Source organism: Macaca thibetana, chromosome 5 (genome assembly GCF_024542745.1).
Source record: "Macaca thibetana thibetana isolate TM-01 chromosome 5, ASM2454274v1, whole genome shotgun sequence".
Taxonomy (NCBI): Eukaryota; Metazoa; Chordata; class Mammalia; order Primates; family Cercopithecidae; genus Macaca; species Macaca thibetana.
Window position 1 is genome coordinate 21,018,919 of NC_065582.1, and position 19,332 is coordinate 21,038,250.

Sequence of the window (19,332 nt, forward strand, 5' to 3'; positions counted from 1 at the left end):
AGTTCCAAAACGTAAATATTTGGCCACTTAATAGTGTCCCATACATTCTGTAGGCTTTCTTTATTCCTTTTTTTTTTTGTCTGCATGAGTTATTTCAAAAGGCCTACCTCCAAGTTCAGAAATTCTTTCCCCTGCTTTGTCTAATCTGTTGTTGAAGCTCTTGATTGCATTTTTTATTTTATTTATTGAATTCCTCAACTCTAAGATTTCTGTTCGGTTTTTTTTAATGCTCTTTGTTGAATTTCTCATTCAAATCATGAATTATTTTCCTGATTTCATTGAACTGTTTAGCTATATTCTCTTTACCTCACTGAGATTCATTAAGATTATTATTTTCAATTCTTTTTATGGCATTTCATGTATTTCCTTATGATTCGGGTGTGTTACTGGAGCATTATTGTGTTCTTTTGGAGGTATCATGGTTTCTTGTTTTTTCATGTTTGATATGTTCCTTGATGTTGACTTCTACGCATCTGGTAGAACAGTCACCTCTTCCAATTTGATGAAAGGTTTTGTAGGGAAAGACTTATTTGTATTGGTGGATCTTAGAGTGTCAGTTAGGTGGGGTGTGTTGGCTTTGGTTCTAGTTGGATGCAGTACTGTAGTGTCTGTGCAGATTCTTCAGCTGTAATCCACTCTGCTGATGTTTGTAAGTGCCCAGTGGTCTAGACTGTGAGGATTTGTAGCAGTGGTGGTGCACCTTTGCTGGGGTGGGCTCACTGGACTGTTTCTCAAATTGGAGGCATGTGTGTGCACAGTGTCAACCCACTTGGGGTCTTGCTTGCTGGGATTGGGGCCACAGGGATGTTTCTCAGGCCCTGGATACAGGCAGAGGTGTATCCAGAGTGTGTCTGCCAGAGGTGGGCCAAGTAGGCTGTTTCTTGGACTTGGGACAGTGGTGTGCCTCTCAGCCAGCCAGGGGGTATGTCCATAGCGGCTGAGCCAATGGGGCTCTTTCTTAGGCCCTGGGCATGGTCATGTGACTGCTCAGTTGGCTTAGGGGTATGTCCACTGGAAGTGAGTCTCCCAAGCTGTTTCTCAGGCCCTGGGCATGGGCACAGGGCTGCTGGGAACGTCTAGGGACATGTATGCTGGGATTGGGCCTACTGGACTGTTTCTCATGCCCTAGCCTGGGCACAGGTCCACTGGGTAGGCCTGGGGGCATGTTCATGGAGGTAGGGGGCATTGGGCTGTTTCTCAGGGTTAGGAGGTAGGCTGGTAGTTGTTCTACCAGGGGCCCAGTTTGTCCAGCTCAAGGGTAGTTATGTATGCTTTGGGAGAATTTGCCAGACTGTTTCTCTGCCTGGAAGTGCAGGCAGTGATGGTTGGTTTTCCTGCTATGCAGGACCAGAGTCACAGCCAGTCCCGGGCCCAGGTTCTGAGCCTCCAGCGTTGTGGCATTGCAGCCACCCATGTGGGCTTGGTGGAATGACAGAGCCATGGGGCTGGAGAGGTGTATTTGCTACTGGGCCCCATAGCAGGCACCTGAGGGATGGAGAGTACATATCTCATGTTCCTAATCCAGAGGAATGCAGCTGTGCAAATCCACAGGGGCTCTCTAAAGTCAGTTCAGGGCTTGTGGAATTCTCCTGTACTAAGGATTGTAGGTGTTTGCAGTGGTAATGGGGGCTGATGGGGCTCTGCTTACGTTTTCCCAGCAAAGGAAAGTTTCTTCTCTTGACTCCAGGCCAGTCAGGGTTGGGGGGTGCAGGGGCATGGGGCAGCAGAGACAAGGTGTCTCCATGCTGCCTTCTGGACTTTCAGTGACCGATGGTACCTCTCCACTCCCCCACTGCACTCCAGTGCTCTTCCATTGACACTTCAGTTGAATGTTAACTGTTTGTTCATTTCTTGGTCCTTTCTTGGGGGGATGAATGCCAGGAACCTCTAGTCAGCCATCTTGCTGACATCACTCTTATGTAACTTCCCTTCCTTGTCAAATGCTGTTTTTCATATTTATCCATGCTAATAGAAATAAATCCATTTCTTCACCTTTAACTCTGAATAGTAATATTTCATTGTATGAATTAATCAGTTTTGTTCCTTCTTCTAGTAATGGCAAATTAGGCTTTCCTCAAATTTTTTATCCTTTTCTACATATTTAAGTTTCTGTGGGGCCTGGTTCTTAATTTTTTTTGTGCCATATGCCTTTTTGACCCTCTAGTAAATCATCTGGATCCCTTCTCAAAATAATGTTCATGAGGCATAAAACACACAGGAAAAAAATTATTTTTAAGTAATGATCAAAGTATTAACAAATTTATAATACAAATGCCTATAAATTACAACGTCTATTGGTAACTCTAACAACTGCCATAATTTTGAAGTAATGCTGAATTTAGATGGATTTTAAGATATTTCAATATTTGTAATATAATTGCTACCAGGACAGTCCCAGGTATTTTATATTGTTGTGTTTTGTTGCCTACATTCATAATTGAGGGAAATTCTAAATTTCAGCTAGGGGGTAATTTTTTTTCCATCCAAGTTCACAAATTTTAACCATCTGTGTAATTTTGTTGGATGTGTGCACATTTTGTAATTGAAATTTTAGTTTTCAACTAAACGAAAATAATAGCTGAAATTTATTGAGCTCTTACTGTGTGCCAGGTACCATGTCAAAATTATCATCCCATATAATCTTCACAGCAGCACAGAGAGAGGGGTGCTGTTTTAATCTCCATTTTCCAAATAAGGAAACGGAGGCTTGGGGAGGTAAAGTAACTGCTTATGGGTCACACATGATCAAAATAGCTAGGATTCAAATCCTGGCTGGCCAACTCCAATACTCAAGTTCCTTACCACCATAATATAGAAGTTGTATTTCTGTAATTTAAAGGAGTCCAACTAAATTTACAGTAGGATGATACAGTAGATTCTAGCTATAATCCAAGGGGATTGTCATGTTACATGTTACACGTTCATAAAAGGGAAAATCAAGGACAAATTCAGCATTAAAATATATAATGAATCTTGTAAACTACATAGCAAGTCATGGGGTACAGAAGACAATGTGAAATACACAATTTAGTCTAATTCAAATGTATTCAAATGTATCCTCAAAGCTCCATTATATTGCTTATGTAAAAGATAAAATATTTTTACCTTATGGAGGCTGTGAATTACATAAGTGACCAGCTTTCTCTTTCCCGTAGTAGGAAAGCCTAGGCCCAAATATATTTTCCATCTTTTGTAACTATGTAGATATTAATGCTATATGTATATATGAATATGGGTGTGTGTGTAATCTCATTCCTTGTTCCATTTATACTTATTTTCTTCCTTTTTCACCTCACTTTTAATTTATATCATCTTGCTGTATTTTATGTATCCTTGTATGTCATGGCACTCATATGTATTTACATGCATACCTACAGTACACTGCTGTGGCAGGCAGAATTCTAAGATGGTCCCCAATATCCCCATCTGGTGTGTACAAACCTTCTCTCAGTTATCCAATCAAATGGCAATCTAGCTGCTGCTTTGAAGGAATTTGCAGATGTAATTAAGGTTCCCCAAGTCAGGTGACTTTAAGAAAGGGAGATGATCTGGATGGGCCTGACATAATTTAAAAGGGACTGGGCCTTTGACGCAAGAGAAAGTGTGAGAGGGATCTGAGATGAAGGAGATTCTCACTACTAACCCTGAAGATGGAGTGGGCTACATGGCAAGGAATACAGATGGCCTTTAGGAGCTGAGAACAGCTCCTGGCTGAGGGACTAAATGAGACGTTTCTTCTACATTTGCACAGAGCTATCACAACCACTTGAATTTCGAAGAGGATCTTGAGCTCCAGATGAGAATACAGTCCAGCTGATACAATGACTTTAGCTTTATAAGATCCTGAACAGAGAACCCAGCTACATCCTGCCTGAACTTGATTTACAGAACTGTGAGTAATAAATGAGTGATGCTGAAGCCTCAAACATCAAAGTTTATGCTAATTGTTATGGCAGCAATAGAAAACTAAAACTGAATATTTTGCTTCACAAAACTGCAACTATTATTTGTCAAATATTTATTGATGTTAAATCCACATTACACCAGCACAACAATCCAAAGTAGTATGATAGTACTTTTTTTTTTTTTTATAAATACAATATAAAGGTGGCAAAATAATGCTAGTTAATCCCAAACCCAGCAAATCAGCAAAAAAAGTCACATTCAGAACAATTTGGCAAGTAAGACATAAGTCATAATTCTACAATAGAGATAGGTCCATGAGAGACTGTGTATGGTATCTTAAATTCCATATTAGCAATGCATTGAAGTGTGGTTAAAGAAACTTGAACCACACTGCATAGAACATCTGCCACCCGGTGCTCAAGCCTATTACTCACTTAAACCTTGGTTGGTTGGTGTTCTTACAAAGAAGTAGAAAGCTGTACATGTGAAACAGTAATATGAAATACATGTGGTGGTACACAGATATAAAATTACTTTAAAAAATACTACGTATGAATTGAGTAACTGAGCTAAGAGAGGCCACTTATTATAAATAATGAAAGATACATGTGTTTTGCGTAAGGAATACAGTGTTTTCTTTTCATAGCAAAGTACCATTAAAGCTTCATATTTTATACTACTAGGTCAACTTATTTTTTCTCCTTTTAAAATTTATTGGTTCCGACTTAAAACCATCAAGTCTGGTCAGAATCAACTCAGTCTAGCTGATGCAAAATCATATGCATTCAAAAAGCAGTCTTTACCGAGATACCTTTATAAACCTTGGAATCCAGCACCTTCTTAAGGCAGTTTCATGGCAGCACGGAAGTGAACTAATAATTTTCATTCACCACATCTTGTTGCCTTTGAAAAAATACTTTATGGCACAAACCTGTTTTTGTCTCTCCTTATGTCTCCACTTCCTTCAAGTAGACTAGATCCTACAGGCAATTTCTCATTTATGCCACCATGCAGTCTCAATCCATTTTCAACTTGCTCTACATACCTAAAATCTTCCACTACTACACAAACTTCAGACACACTGCAATCTCCACAGCATATGTGCTCCACACTTCCAGCTGGCCCTAGGTTCCTTGACTTGTGAATGGCAGTGCTTTTTTCACTTATGTTTGAAGAAAACCAAAGAAAAGCCTGGCCTTTGCTACCTCTCCTGCGCCTTTAATTTTATCTAAATGAACACACTATAATTGTGCTGGTTGCATTTTCCTTCATTCTCCTTCCTACTCCTTCCAAACCTCTGATTCCTCCAAATACTATGTATGTCTTGGTCATTTGGGTCGTTTGGATGCTTTTTGTGGAATGAACTGTAATATATTTCTGCTTTATTCAGAGCACTTTATATTATTTATATTTAAATTAGCCTTTTAATATGGTTTGTAAATAAGTTTCCTACCAAGGTAGCATGAAAACACAACACATAAAGAAAAAAAAAAGTTAAGAACTAAGGTATTAACCTTGTTAGAAAACTCTTTTGATATTAATAAAATTTAAGGCAAGTAGTTCCTTCCTTATGATTTAATATAAAAACATTTGCAAAGACAAGGCATTTACTTGGATTTCTTTGTCATTTCTTCTTTTTTCATCCTTACATATTGCACTTGGTTCACTTATCTGTCTGAATACACTGTGCTTCAGAATCATTGTAGTATTGTTTGTGGTACAACTGCCTCATTAAACATTTCACACTATCAGGCTACACAGCACCTATATCTTGTGTTTAAAGGCACTTGTAGATAATACAAATTGTAGTTACCTGTGAATAATTGATTTCCTTTAGTATTTTGGCATTTTAGATCACTTTAACCAAAGCAATTCCAAAGTTTTAAATTGACAGTAAATGTGAATTTTCTGTGCAATGTGTATGTTTATATTAGCATTATCTACTTGAACTCTAAGTTTGGTATATCAAGTAAGAAAAATATTATTTTGGTGTTTTTTTTTTTTATTTCTTATAGTCAAAGGTATGTTTCTGCCTTTTACATAATGTGACAAAGGAATATGTTGGTCAAGGCAATGGCTGTTTCAGTGTTTCAGCTTTAACAAGAATGCTGGATTACAGGTCCTCACTTTCTACCAAGGCAGTATTCAGTGTCAGGTGAGATGGGTTGGCTTCAGGTTGGAACGCTGCTTTGATGTCTAGTCCCTGGTCCGAAAGTGCTGCATAGCGACTGGCTGAGGGCCGCACTTTTTTTGGCTTGGTGCTCTGTGACTGCTGATGCCACTGGGCTACAAAGAAAAAAGAGTAAATAAAGATTTTTAATTAAGATATACTTGGAGAGCCTTTAGATATTTCAAAAAAATACAGAATGTCTAGATATATGCCAGGCACATACTCTGTGAAAACTGAACACATCCATGGTAGAAACATGGAAAATTTAGGAACACTGTTGCATTTTATTCAAATGTTGCAGATTTACTGTCTATACAGGGTAGTGGGAATAAAGCAGCTAGATTACAAAGGTCAAGAGTAGTTTATCTTTTTTTTTTTTTAAGTAAACACTGCAGCACAGGGAATCCTTTGGAATAGCTGATAAGCTTCCTAATTCTTATCTCCCCCTCCTTTTAAAAAATATTTTTTCTTCAATAATTATAGCACTTAGGAATTCTGCTGGATGTGGATGCTTTAACACTAATCAATCAACTGAAAGGAATTGTACAGTAGGGAAGGTTGAGGCCACACATTTTTTGATGACCCTCACCAAAGTTATTTCAAGAAGAGGCAAAATCTGAAATAAATTCTTAATTTTTTCTAGTTTTTTTTTTTATGTCAATGGATCACATAATGTTTATTGTACTAGACTGTAAATTCAATAGGAAAAATTTAAAATTTAGGATGCATATACACAAATATACATATACAAACACAAGTCTACTGCTGGCTGCTTAAGATATATTAATGAGAAAAGCACTAAGCCACAAAAGTACACATTCCAGGATCAATGGAACACACGTTTAGAGTGCATTAGGACACTGCAATAGAATATAGGAAGAAGTGTTAAAAGGCAGTCATTTGCAGAACACAGTAACAAGAACATGTGAAAAACATGGTTATGCCTTTGCCTACTGTTAACTCCTAAGGATGCTTGAGTAATGAAGCCACAACTAACTAGCCAACGTAAGAGAAATCAACATGCATATTTTGCTAATAATTCAAAGTTCCTGAATGATACTTGGGTATTTGTTTTCCTGGTGTGGTTCGCTATTAATGTCGAGAAACTATAAATAGAAAGAGAGAGAGCAATATGAATTTTTGACAAAACACAATAGTTGTTTATAAGATTATAAAGAGTAATGTGATTTGCTGTCTAGATGTCTAATTTTTCATAATTTAATGAGTAAATGCAATGAAATGAGATGAAGTGGCACTCACTGTAAACGTCCAGCCTGGCAGTACAGGACACAATCCCTGCTTCATTCTTGGCTGACACAGTATACCACCCAGCATCTTCTTTTGTGGCTCCCTGAATGAGCAGGCAGATGTAGCCATGGTTGTCCTGGTGCATGCTGGAGAAAAGGATAAAGTCATTAGGGTTCTAAATTTTAAAAAAATGGCTTTGGACATGAAGCATCATTTTTAATTAGATCATTAGAAACAGAATTGTGCAAGTAGCTGATAATAGGGTCATACTTACTCTGTAGAGACTACTAGCCCCATTAAAGTTAATGGGAGAAAGAACAGACGTCAAGAGTTGAATACCTCTGTGTACTTAATTCCTAGTTGAAGATCTGCCTTTACAAAAACCACTGAATAGTCTTTTACCACTAAAGCAAATGAATTCATCTTTTCTTTTAGACACAAAGATAAACACTTTTAAGAAATCACCATTAGATCAAATACCATTATAGCTTCCTTCTAAAAGCTTAATCCTACATTGGGTAAAGCATGGTTGTTGTCTTTGATTTCATCGACAGCATGGCTTTTACAAAGATTTCCATGCTATATAAAATGTATCTTTTGATACATAAGTAGGACTGAACAGTTATGGATCAGGTTCTCATTGTGCATTCTTACCTCACTCGGTCAGTGCTGTGAGTGAGTGATTCATTTTCTTTCTTCCAAAATATCTGAGGTGGTGGCACTCCCAATACACGACATTCCAGCCGTACTGGGTACCCATCAGCAACTCCTGTGTTTTGGAGCTTCTCAATAAACACAGGGGGTTTGTGTGCTTCTTTAGCTAAGAAAACATGAGATGAATTCTCTATCAATGATATACAAAAGAAGCACTAGAAAGAATTCAGAAGCCTTTTGGAATATTGCTTGAATAGATCTTTTATGATACCATTTTTTACTCCAGGTGGTAAGATGCTAGTCCCCTCTCCAAATTATTCTTTGACCAAGCAAAGGTTTGTATACTTCATTCCGCTCATTTATTTCCTCAATTAATTCAAGTCTGATAGGCTCACACTGTCCACTGACCATCTGCTCCACAGAATGCCTGTCTGACGTGCTGTGGGAGACCCCTAAGTCATTGCTAGCATCTGTGATGGCTTCACTACTAATTATGTTACCGGTCATTCACAGCCTCAACCAACTACTGCCACCTAGTGGTGCTGAGGACAAGTAGTTCCAGGAATTTGACCACTTAGATTCCCTCACTGCCATTTGTGATCTTTGCCATGAAGATTCTGAATATTTGTAACTCTTAAGTGAGACATGCCATAGAATTTAAAGGGGGCAATTTAAAGGGGAGGCATCTTTATCTAAATTTGGCAGCTTTAAATAGTTACCTGTAAACTAGGAATGTATATCCTATAAATTACAAATTCCAATTTGTATTCTTTGAAGGAGGCTATAAAAAAGCTTTATTATAACCTTGAAGGAAGGAACCCATTAAAAAAAAGGACAACTTTAGTACTTATTCTGAAAAAATCAGGGACTGATTGTTAATAACACTCTGAATATTACCATCCAATGGGAAATTGTTTTCTTGGATCAACTGTAGTAGTGGTGGAAACTACTTCAGAGGATGAATAAGGTTTACTTATTTTCTTTTGAACTGCCAACAATGAATCTGAGAATGCATTCCTTTTCCACCACTACTCCCTCACCTGGAATGACAGACATATCATAGCAAAGCAGCTAGGAAAGAACTCAAAGAGGATGAAAATTCTACCTGAATTTTTCAAATGCTTAAGACTTTCCAACACCATAAGTTAGTTAGAAGGTTGGATTTTTATTGAATTTTACATGGTTGTCCATCCTAGGCTATTCTGGGAGAAGTAGGAACAGAAGCTCACTTTGTATTCTTTCTGGGGCTCCAGTTTTGCAAAGAACATAAAATGTATAAGTCTTATTGTCATAGCAACTCATCAGTAAGAATAACATCTACCACTTTGGAGCATTGCTATGCAAGGTACTAGTTATGTAGAGCTTCATACACATTTTTATGATTTAATCCTTAGGAAAACACTGTGAGGCATTATATTCCCATTTTATATATGGAGAAACTAAGTCACAAGAGATATCTATTTGCCAAGTGTCACACAACTAGTAAAATAGACAAGAGCCGGGACTGGATCAGATCTGACCCCAAGTACCATCTGGTCAGATCTGACTGGATCAGATCTGACTCCCATGTACCATCTTCTGACTTCTGTGATGGTACATCACCATCTTCTGACAGGAGTGCTAACTGATGCATACTGAGATATCTATGTGTCTTTTGGACCCTGAGTCTGTGTCCTAAAGGACAAATATGATCAAAAGGCATATTTAACAGCAGAAAAATGAAATTTTAGTTTGAGGTTAGAGGAATGAAATCAATCGTAGCATGTAAGAATATAGAGTACTTTGTACAAAACTTGAAAGCATGGCTAACCTGTAGCACCACAGCCCACATATTTACCACATTTTTATGTGAAAACATCTTGGTGCCATTATCAGAATCATAATCCAAGAGTTTTATCAAGACCTCCTGGGTTTTATTCTCATTGCTGCTTTATTTCTTGAAAGAGCTCAGTGACTTAGTTATGTTTAGAAGAGCACTAGGAATCAACAGATTGTGTTAAATCCAATCATCAGCTTACTAAGTGGGACCCTGGTAAAAGTCAGAGAAGATTTGCTGTGATTATCTCATAAGGCTGATGTGAGGGCCAACTGATACATAACGTACATGAAGCACTTTGCATAAAGAGGTATAAGAAATAAATGTTTTGTTATGTTCTTTCTTAAAAGAGATCAGGTAATCAGAATCTTTACTTACACCTAACTCTTAAGGATGGTATAAAAACCTTTCCATAAATGTGTTTTCCTTTTAGGCTTCTCAAAGCATAAGACTTCATGTAACAACACTTTTACAGAATAATCAGTGAAAAAGCAAATGTGAGTGTAGTTTGACAATGACTTTGAGGGTAGATGACAATGTTGTTTTAAAAACTAGGGGTGTATGTGTGTATATATATACATATATATGTGTGTGTATATATATGTAAGCAAATTATTTGGTTCTTGGATTCCATACTGCTGTTACTATTTCTCTGTGTAACACTGAGGGCCACTGCACACACAGGAGGTCGAATGACCCAAAAGAGCTAATGAAATCTTTTTCTCTCTTTGCCAGGTTAGTGGGAGAAATGAAAGATTTCTGTTTCTGTTTTGCTAGGCCTTATAACCATGTCCTCATTGGCTATTTTGATGATACAATCTACTTTTTCAATACTTTGATGTATTTTCCATATTGGTTAGTAATGTAGAATTAGTTTACATTTGTAAGTCTGATGTTCATTCTGTCAGAGAGCAAGGATTCACAGATGAGCCTACCAGCAACCACAAGCTCCAGGCTGAATGAGTTCTGTCCTGCTCGGTTGGTGGCTATACATGTGTAGATGCCGGCATCACGTGACGTGACTGGCTCTATGATCAGAGAGTGCACCCCATTCTCACGCACCAGCATCTTGTGAGCACTGTCAGGGCGTATGGGCTTGCCATCCAGTTGCCAGCTTAGATCTGGGGTTGGTAACCCACTGACCTAAATCATAAAAGAAATACATGTAACTTTTTGTATTAAAACAGAGTGAAATCACTGATAGCGAACAGATCAGCATAAATTCCTCCTTCAGTAGCACAAGAGATGGCTTTTTTTTTTTTTTTGACAGAGTTTCACTCTTGTTGCCCAGGCTGGAGTGCAGTGGCACAATCTCAGCTCACTGCAGCCTCCACCTCTCGGGTTCAAGCGATTCTCCTGTCTCAGCCTCCTGAGTAGCTGGGATTATAGGTGCCTGCCACTACGCCAGGCTAATTTTTTGTATTTTTAGTGGAGACAGGGTTTCACCATGTTGGCCAGGCTAGTCTTGAACTCCTGAACTCAGGTGATCCGCCTGCCTCAGCCTCCCAAAGTGCTAGGATTACAGGCATGAGCCACTGCACCCAGCCAAGAGATGGCTTTTACTATCAGCTCATGTTACTCTTCTGCTTAAAACTTTTCAGTGGCTTCCTGAGCACTCACCAGCTTACATCTAAACAATTCTTACAGAGCAACCTAGAGATGACTGAGATGGGATTTAAAAAATTATGGTCATTGTCTTACCTTGCCCAGGGCTATAGAGATTAATGGGATGATGTCAGCACCAGGCTCTGTGCTTTTTTGAAAAAAGATGTTCAACAATAACAAATACTCAGCTGGCATTTATACACAGTACTGTAAAGCTTCTCATCAAGGAGTAGCCGTAGTTATGGAGAATGCATTCGTCAGCACGTAGGGCTGCTATTATTATTTTATAATCCTTGAAACTGAGTAACAAGAGCAATACGAAATTATCCAGAAAGCCATCTCAACAAATTACCATCACAATGGAAACATCATAAAATCTTGAGGCCTTGACAGCTGTGTTGACCAGAGATCAGATAAAAGCACATTTAATTGCTAATAACATGTTGTGCTGCAAAGGGTCAGGATGGTTGCCATCTGCCAGCTTTTTAGTTTTGCCCTTGATTTTGAATGGAAGAAATGCACTGTTAAGGAAGGCCTTTTTACCCCCTACCCCCAGCTTTACTAGTAGGAAGTTATATACAAAAATATGTCACTTAGACTGCAAAACAGTTCTTCTGAAGAACCAGCTTTGCCAGAATCAGCCAGAGGACTCACAAATTCCATTCCTGCTACGTGATACTCACTGATATTACCTGCAGGATGCCTCCCACCACACATGTGGCAAAGGGCTACGGCATTTAAAGTAAACTTAAATGACTGGTTAAAAGGATGAAGAGGTTTTGGAAACAAACAGCAGTAGTTAGGCAGCTTGGCTTCTGAGATGCTTAGGCTCTGTGTTCTCCCATCTATCCACTTGCTGTCCCCAGCTCTCCATATACAGTGCTTGACCTGTTTGGAGGTCATCAGAAGTGGTGTGGAGGAAGAGGGAGTGGACACCTTTGATCAGGCTCCTTATTCCCACATCTAGAAACGAAGCGGCACTGCTTGTTCCTACTTTACCAGGTTAGATCCTAGATAAGCCATCTACTGACTGAAGCCACAGTATGTTTAGTAGGAGAGATGCCCAAAGCACGGGTACTGTCAAACCACGTGATTCACAGTGAACCTACCCAGTGGATAGTTATTCATGCTGAGGCAAAGAGAATGCCCCTTCTACCTTTTTTCTAACCCATTCTCCTGGCTAAGTAAAGACAGCATGATCTCAGGAGCTGAAGGTCCCCACCGGCAGGTCACAATGTAACTAGATCTCTACTCTTAGGGCACATGGACATAGTGGGGAGAGAAAAGCATGCTTGTTGCTATAGGAGTGGAATTACTTATTTTCCCGAAAATTGAATACCAGTCAAGGATAATCAGTGTCTAGGAATGTTCCTCAGGGGCTAAAAGGGGAGGGAGCTTTTTGGAGGAAAAGCAAACCGCTGCTTTAGCGTTTGGTGTTTGGCTTATCTTCAGGACTTTTTCCTCTTTCAAAGCTTTAAATACACTGATTTTTTTTTTTTTCTTCCTGATCTGTACATGTGGCAAGATTTTTCACTTTTTTTTTAAAAAATAGAGTCTCGCTCCGTCGCCCAGGCTGGAGTGCAGGGGCACAATCTCAGCTCACTGCAACCTCCGCCTCCCGGGTTCAAGCAATTCTCTTGCCTCAGCCTCCTGAGTAGCTGGGATTACAGGCACCTGCCACTATGCCTGGCTGATTTTTTTGTATTTTGGTAGAGATGGGGTTTCACCATGTTGGCCAGGCTGGTCTCGGACTCCTGACCTCAGGTGATCCACCTGCCTCGGCCTCCCGAAGTGTTAGGATTACAGGCGTGAGCCACTGTGCCCGGCCGATTTTTCACATTTTCTTTATCCAGGTCAGATCATCATAGTGAAATAAATAAGCAGTTTACTTTTTGTTTCCAATATTCTTTTAATGGCAGGAGTTTTAAGGACAGTTATGTGCCAGTCCCGTGAAAGACAGTACTATTCTTTCTTTCTTAAATATGATTAAAAATAGAAATAACAGTATGGTGAATGTCTATATACCCATCATTTAGTCACTCTTTTTTTTTATATTTTAAAATAAATCTCAGATTTCATATACTATTACCCCCATATAGCTCAGTATGCATTTCTAAAAACAAGACTTTTCTTATATAATCACAATTCCATTTTATACATAAAATTAATAATTCCTTGGTATAATCTAATGATCTATTTAAAATAAAATTCTCCTGGTTAACACAAAACATCATTTTACAAGTGGTCTGTATGAATTTTTAAAAGTATTTTTTAATTGATAAAAATTATATATAATTATGCACATACTTTGAAATATGTGCTGTGAAATAGCTAAATTGAGCTTATTAACATATGTATGACTTCACATGTTTTTTTGTGGTAAGAACACTCAAAACCTACTCTTAGCAATTTTCAAGTATACAGTACGTTGTTATTAACTATAGCCACCATGTTGTACGACGGATCTCTTGAACTTATTCCTGTCTAAAACTGAAATTTTATAAGCTTTGGCTAACATTTTCCCAACTCTCCCTCTCCCCGTCCAGCCCCTAGTAATCACCATTCTATTCTCTGCTATGAGTTCAACTTTTTTAGATTACACATGTAAGTGAGATCCTGTAGTATTTGTCTTTCTGTGCCTGGCCTATTTCCCTTAACATTATGTCCTCCAGGTTCATCCATGTTGTCACAATAACAGGATTATAATTTTCCACCGTGTGTCTATGTATGTATATATATCTCGTATTTTCTTTATTCATTCATCTGTTGACACTTAGGTTGATCCCATAGCCTGGCTATTATGAATAGTGCTGCAATGAACATGGGAATGTAGATATTGCTACTAATATCCTTTTTTTTTTTTGAGACAGGGAGTCTTGTTCTGTTGCCCAAGTTGGAGTGCAGTGACACGATCTCAGCCCAGTGCAACCTCTGCCTCCCAGGTTCAAGTGATTCCCCTGCCTCAGCCTCCTGAGTAGCTGGGACTGCAGATGCGTGTCACCACACCTAGCTACTTTTTGTATTTTTAGTAGAGATGGGGTTTCACCATGTTGTTCAGGCTGGCCTCAAACTCTTGACCTCAAGTTATTCACCTGCCTCAGCTTCCCAAAGTGCTGGGATTACAGGTGTACACCATGACACACGGCCTCTGATTTCATTTTCCTTGGATATATAAGCACTAGTAGAATTAACTGGATCATATGGTAGCTCTACTGTATAATTCTTAATTATAGACCAAAAATGAAGTAAATACACACTCATATATATATATAGACTGAAACCCAATTTGTGTATTTATACTGTAAAAAATGATCCTGAGAAATAAAATATTTTTGTTATATTTATTCTTTTTATACATTTCTACAATCCCAGATTTACTTTCTGAAGAAACAATGCCCAAATCCTCTAAGCAGCTTATATTTGTGTTCTGATATCCCACAGAAACCAGCAGAGGGAGCCCAAATAACTTTTTAAAACCTTATCCATATTTAAGAGTTAAACTAAATTTAAGATCAGTAAATAGTGGGGCAAAAAAGAAATCAAACAAAAAATTTTAGAGCAGTGTTTCTTAAACATTTTTTCCCTAGACTCCTTTGAGAAATGGATGAAAATTATCTTACACACATAATTTTGTAGGTAATTTCAGAGTTCAAACACCTAATGAAGCCTGCCTACCGAAGGACCGTGGGTTAAAAAGCCTTGCTGTAGGCCGGGTGCAGTGGCTCATGCCTGTAATCCCAGCACTTTGGAAGGCCGAGGCGGGTGGATCACGAGGTCAGGAGTTTGAGACCAGCCTGGCCGACATGGTGAAACCCCGTCTGTACTAAAGATACAAAAAATCAGCCGGTTGTGGTGGCACGCACCTGTAATTCTAGCTACTCAGGAGGCTGAGGCAGGAGAATCACACTTGAACCCGGGATGTGGAGGTTGCAGTGAGCCGAGATCATGCCACTGCACTCTAGCCTGAGCGACAGAGGGAGACTCTGTCTCAAAAAAACAAAAAGCTCTGCTGTAAAACAGATGAAAGAAAGATGTCACCCTCACTTCTCTTAGAATTAGAAAATGGGGGCTGGGCACAGTGGCTCACACCTGTAATCCCAGCACTTTGGGAGGGAGGCTGAGGTGGGCGGATCATGAAGTCAGGAGTTTGAGACCAGCCTGACCAACATGGTGAAACCCTGTCTCTACTAAAAATACAAAAATTAGCTGGACATGGTGGCGCATGCCTGTAATCCCAGCTACTCAGGAGGCTGAGGCAGGAGACCCGGGAGGTGGAGGTTGCAGTGAGCCAAGATTACACCACTGCAGTCCAGCCTGGGTGACAGAGCAAAACTCCATCTCAAAAAAAAAAAAAAAAAGAAGAATTAGAAAATGGGAAGAATAAAAGTCAGAGTAGATATATGGATACAAAATTTGTATGAAAAAAGAATGAAGACATGGTAGATTTATCATATTTATTATTTCAACATTTAAAGGGATAAATAAAACTCCTGATGACTTTCTAGAGTATGTCATGTAGGGTTCTGAGTAAAGAACATATTTAATTTAGATTTAAAAGTAAAGAATCATAGTAAACAATATATAAATATCCAGGGGAAAGCATATTTCACTTTCCCCCCCTTAAGCTAGAATCATTTTATTTTTTGAGACAGGGTCTTGCTCTGTCAGCCAGGCTGGAATTCAGTGGTTCGATCACAGCTCACTGCAGCCTTCAGCTCCCAGGCTCAAGCAGTCCTTCCAACTCAGCCTCCCAAGTAGATGGGACTATAGGCACATGCCACCACGCCTGGCTAACTTTTGTATTTTTGGTAGAGATGGGTTTCTGCATATTACCCAGGCTGGTCTTGAACTTCTGGGATCAAGCGATCTACCCGGCTTTGGCCTCTAAAGTGCTGGGATTAAAGGTGTGAGCCACTGTGCCCAGCCCTCATTTTATACTTTATGTAATTTCCCCAAAAGGAACTATAGAGAAATGGCAAGTGAGAGAGAAGTGAGGCAACAGGATATGCAAGCAATAACAAAATCTTACTTTGCAGTCCATTCTGCAGAGTTTTCCTTCTTGAACAGTCAGATCTCCAGGAGCCTGCAAGAAGTGAGGTCTGAAGAATCGCTCCTGAATTGGTTCATTTTCGTCTCCACTGTCCCTTGATCTAGAACGAGGCCTTGAAACAAGAAAGATGACATACAGAAATACAGATAGTAGTTATTTATAGACTTTTAGTCATCTGTTTTCTTAAAATACATGGGTTAATAATATGATTTCCTTATCTGATCCCTATATCTAAGATTTATACATTAAAAAATCAGAAAAGCAAAATCTTAATTTGGAAGTTTACTATAAATTTAATTATCTGCCAATTGCAGGGTACTATAAATCATAAAAGGGGAAATGAAAAAAAATGGGGTATTATATATTAACATTTTTCCTAAATGTTTTTAAACCTTTATGAAAAGTAGCATTATTGCTCATTTATTACCAAATCTTTTTCAACAGAAGTTACTAGAACTTTCCACTGTGATTTTCAAATTTGTAGGAAATTAAAAGTTCTGATGATCCTATAAAATTCAATATATTTTTAATTAAAATTCCTTTTTATATTAAGCAGGAAAACAAATTACATTTTTAGGCAAGTTTTCTTTTGCATTAGTTATCCATATGCCTAGAGGCATTATTTTTTGCTTTAAAAAATGAGATTGTACAAATCTCCTAGATTCTGTGCATCTCTGTCACTTTTAAAGGTTGCCAGAGAAACCTTTAAGAGGAATACAGTTGAAAGTAATTGCAGGGAAGACTTAAAAGATGTTGAATACAAATTCTGTCTGTAGTCACTATAAGAAAAGTTTAAAAACACTTCACTAGGAAAAACAAGAGTGGAACAAATGAAAGAAGTATACTAGGCTAATAATTATTAGCTTTTTAATATAGTTTACCCTTCTCCAAGTATAGATCTAATTCATGAGAAAAAGCTTTCCAGGACCCACTGATATATGGAAAGGCTTAAATGTGTTGTGGACAACAAGAAAAGCAAAGAGAATAACGCAGGACAATGGACTGAATACTGTATATGCGGTGTTTATACTCAAAGATACAGGCTAGCATCCTGTGAACAGGCATTGCCATGATGAAGTTAATCTGCACATGCTCTGGTGCCAGAACTGTCTACCAAATGTTGAACAAAAGTCTTTGTGGATCCAGTCACACCAAGGAGGTGTAGACACACCACTTGTTTGATGCTTACTCAGTTTTCCTGCCTACTCTCTGAGCTAACTATGTATTCTCTTCACTAAAGGCGTTCGCACCTATGGCCTGTAATTTAGAGTCAGGACTATTTGAGAATATTCTGTCTATAAAATATCTAAACAGGCCAAGTTGACAGTATGGTTGACTTACTGTATTTTTTTCTTTAAGTGCAAATTTGTTACTAAGAAGTAATATCCTTTCTCTATCCCTTCCTACCATTGTTCTGTCAGTGTCCTTGCATAGACTCAGAACTACCAGGAATGGAAAGCATCTCTATTGCTAGCAGATATCTGAGTATTTAAAATGTGACAAATCTTACCTACAAGATTTGTAGTCTAATGGTCTTATGTTTTGAACTAAGTGACTGAAAAATGAACATTAATAAATGAGCTGATTTTAAGAAACCTAGTGGCAATAGCTTTTAATGGTCAACTCACACAGCTGTTGGTTAGAGAAGTTTGGTTTCCAACATTTGTGTACCATTTAGTAGTATTTTCATATGCCATTTAAAAGTGCTGATTCTTGATTTATTTGTCTATAGAATATGTCTATTTAACAAACTAATAGTATATCTGAATGGGCTTAGCACACATCAGCAAATGTTTGTTCCTATTCCCTTTCTGCATTGCAAAGGAGAATAATCAAGGAGCCACACACTTCAGGTTTGTATTCATATTCTGTCTTCCAATTATGTTTACTTTTGTGGTTATATGATTCTAATAGTACTAAATTTATAGTAATAAATAAAATAATAGCGACACTTATGGGAAGGAACATGTTAAATACCTTCTGACATGAGGATGGCCTGAGGGAGACCGGGGACTTCGACCTCTTTGGTTGACAGCCTGTACCATTAGCCGTCCAGTACAACTGATGCGGCCCTATAGAAATATCAGGAAATAAATGATTTGTTATTTAAAACTATTAACCACTAAGCACTATCATGCCTACTATCCTATTCCCTATAAGACATTATTTCATAACAAATCAGTGTGCCATGTTAGTAATCGCTCTAACCCTTTTCAGAAAAACACTTTCCCTGTGAGTTCAGTGCCTCAGTAAAACTATTTTTACCTGAAGAACTTGAAGGTGATAAGGTCTTTTTTGGAAATCTTAAGTAAGCTTTACTGTTTTATCTAGGATGGTATTTAAAATGACAACCTTTGATTAATTGTAACCAGCAAAGGTCTCCATAACACACGACGCTGAATTGTAAAATATAGCAGGACATCAGTCTCTTGTGAAGATTTCATTTTCATGGTCATCTACCAGCTGTAGCCAATTCTGAAATCAAACCTAGATGATTTCAGTTTTTTTTTAGTAATATACTAATTATAGTAATATACTAATATATACTATATAGTAATATACAAATTAAATGTTAGTGGCTAGCCGGGCGCGGTGGCTCATGCCTGTTATTCCAGCACTTTGAGGCGGGTGGATCATGAGGTCAGGAGTTCGAGATCAGCCTGGCCAATATGGTGAAACCCCGTCTCTACTAAATAAATACAAAAATTAGCTGGGCGTGGTGGTACACACCTGTAATCCCAGCTACTTGGGAGGCTGAGGCAGAAGAATTGATTGAACCCGGGAGGCGGAGGTTGCAGTGAGCTGAGATGGTGCCACTGCACTCCAGCCTGGGTGACAGAGCGAGACTCCGTCTCAAAAAAAAAAAGTTACTGGCATCCCTTT

General features: G+C 38.5%; 2 protein-coding genes across 11 annotated transcripts in view; one reads left to right on the forward strand and one right to left on the reverse strand.

Annotated features, from left to right (window-relative positions):
* The window catches only part of CBR4 (carbonyl reductase 4), a 155,609-nt gene that overhangs the window by 85,846 nt on the left and 50,431 nt on the right, over positions 1–19,332 (forward strand). For 3 of the 4 annotated variants that reach the window (XR_007725877.1, XR_007725878.1, XR_007725879.1), the window contains exon 5: positions 3,752–3,892. Coding sequence is in view for 1 of the 4 variants with exons in the window: in XM_050791742.1 (XP_050647699.1) it covers positions 3,752–3,789 (38 nt within the window). In the remaining 3 variants the exon portion in view is untranslated. Of the gene's footprint in view, positions 1–3,751; positions 5,389–19,332 lie in introns of those variants that run through there. The other variant, XM_050791742.1, reaches the window with a different exon arrangement.
* PALLD (palladin, cytoskeletal associated protein) overlaps positions 4,004–19,332 on the reverse strand; it is a 432,781-nt gene continuing 417,452 nt past the window's right edge. For 6 of the 7 annotated variants that reach the window (XM_050791713.1, XM_050791711.1, XM_050791710.1 and 3 more), the window contains 6 exons: positions 18,427–18,521; positions 16,429–16,561; positions 10,730–10,937; positions 7,979–8,144; positions 7,337–7,470; positions 4,004–6,192 (listed from right to left, as the gene is read on the reverse strand). In XM_050791713.1, the coding sequence (XP_050647670.1) occupies positions 6,020–6,192; positions 7,337–7,470; positions 7,979–8,144; positions 10,730–10,937; positions 16,429–16,561; positions 18,427–18,521 (909 nt within the window). In that variant the 3' untranslated portion in view covers positions 4,004–6,019. Of the gene's footprint in view, positions 6,193–7,136; positions 7,183–7,336; positions 7,471–7,978; positions 8,145–10,729; positions 10,938–16,428; positions 16,562–18,426; positions 18,522–19,332 lie in introns of all 7 variants that reach the window. The other variant, XM_050791712.1, reaches the window with a different exon arrangement.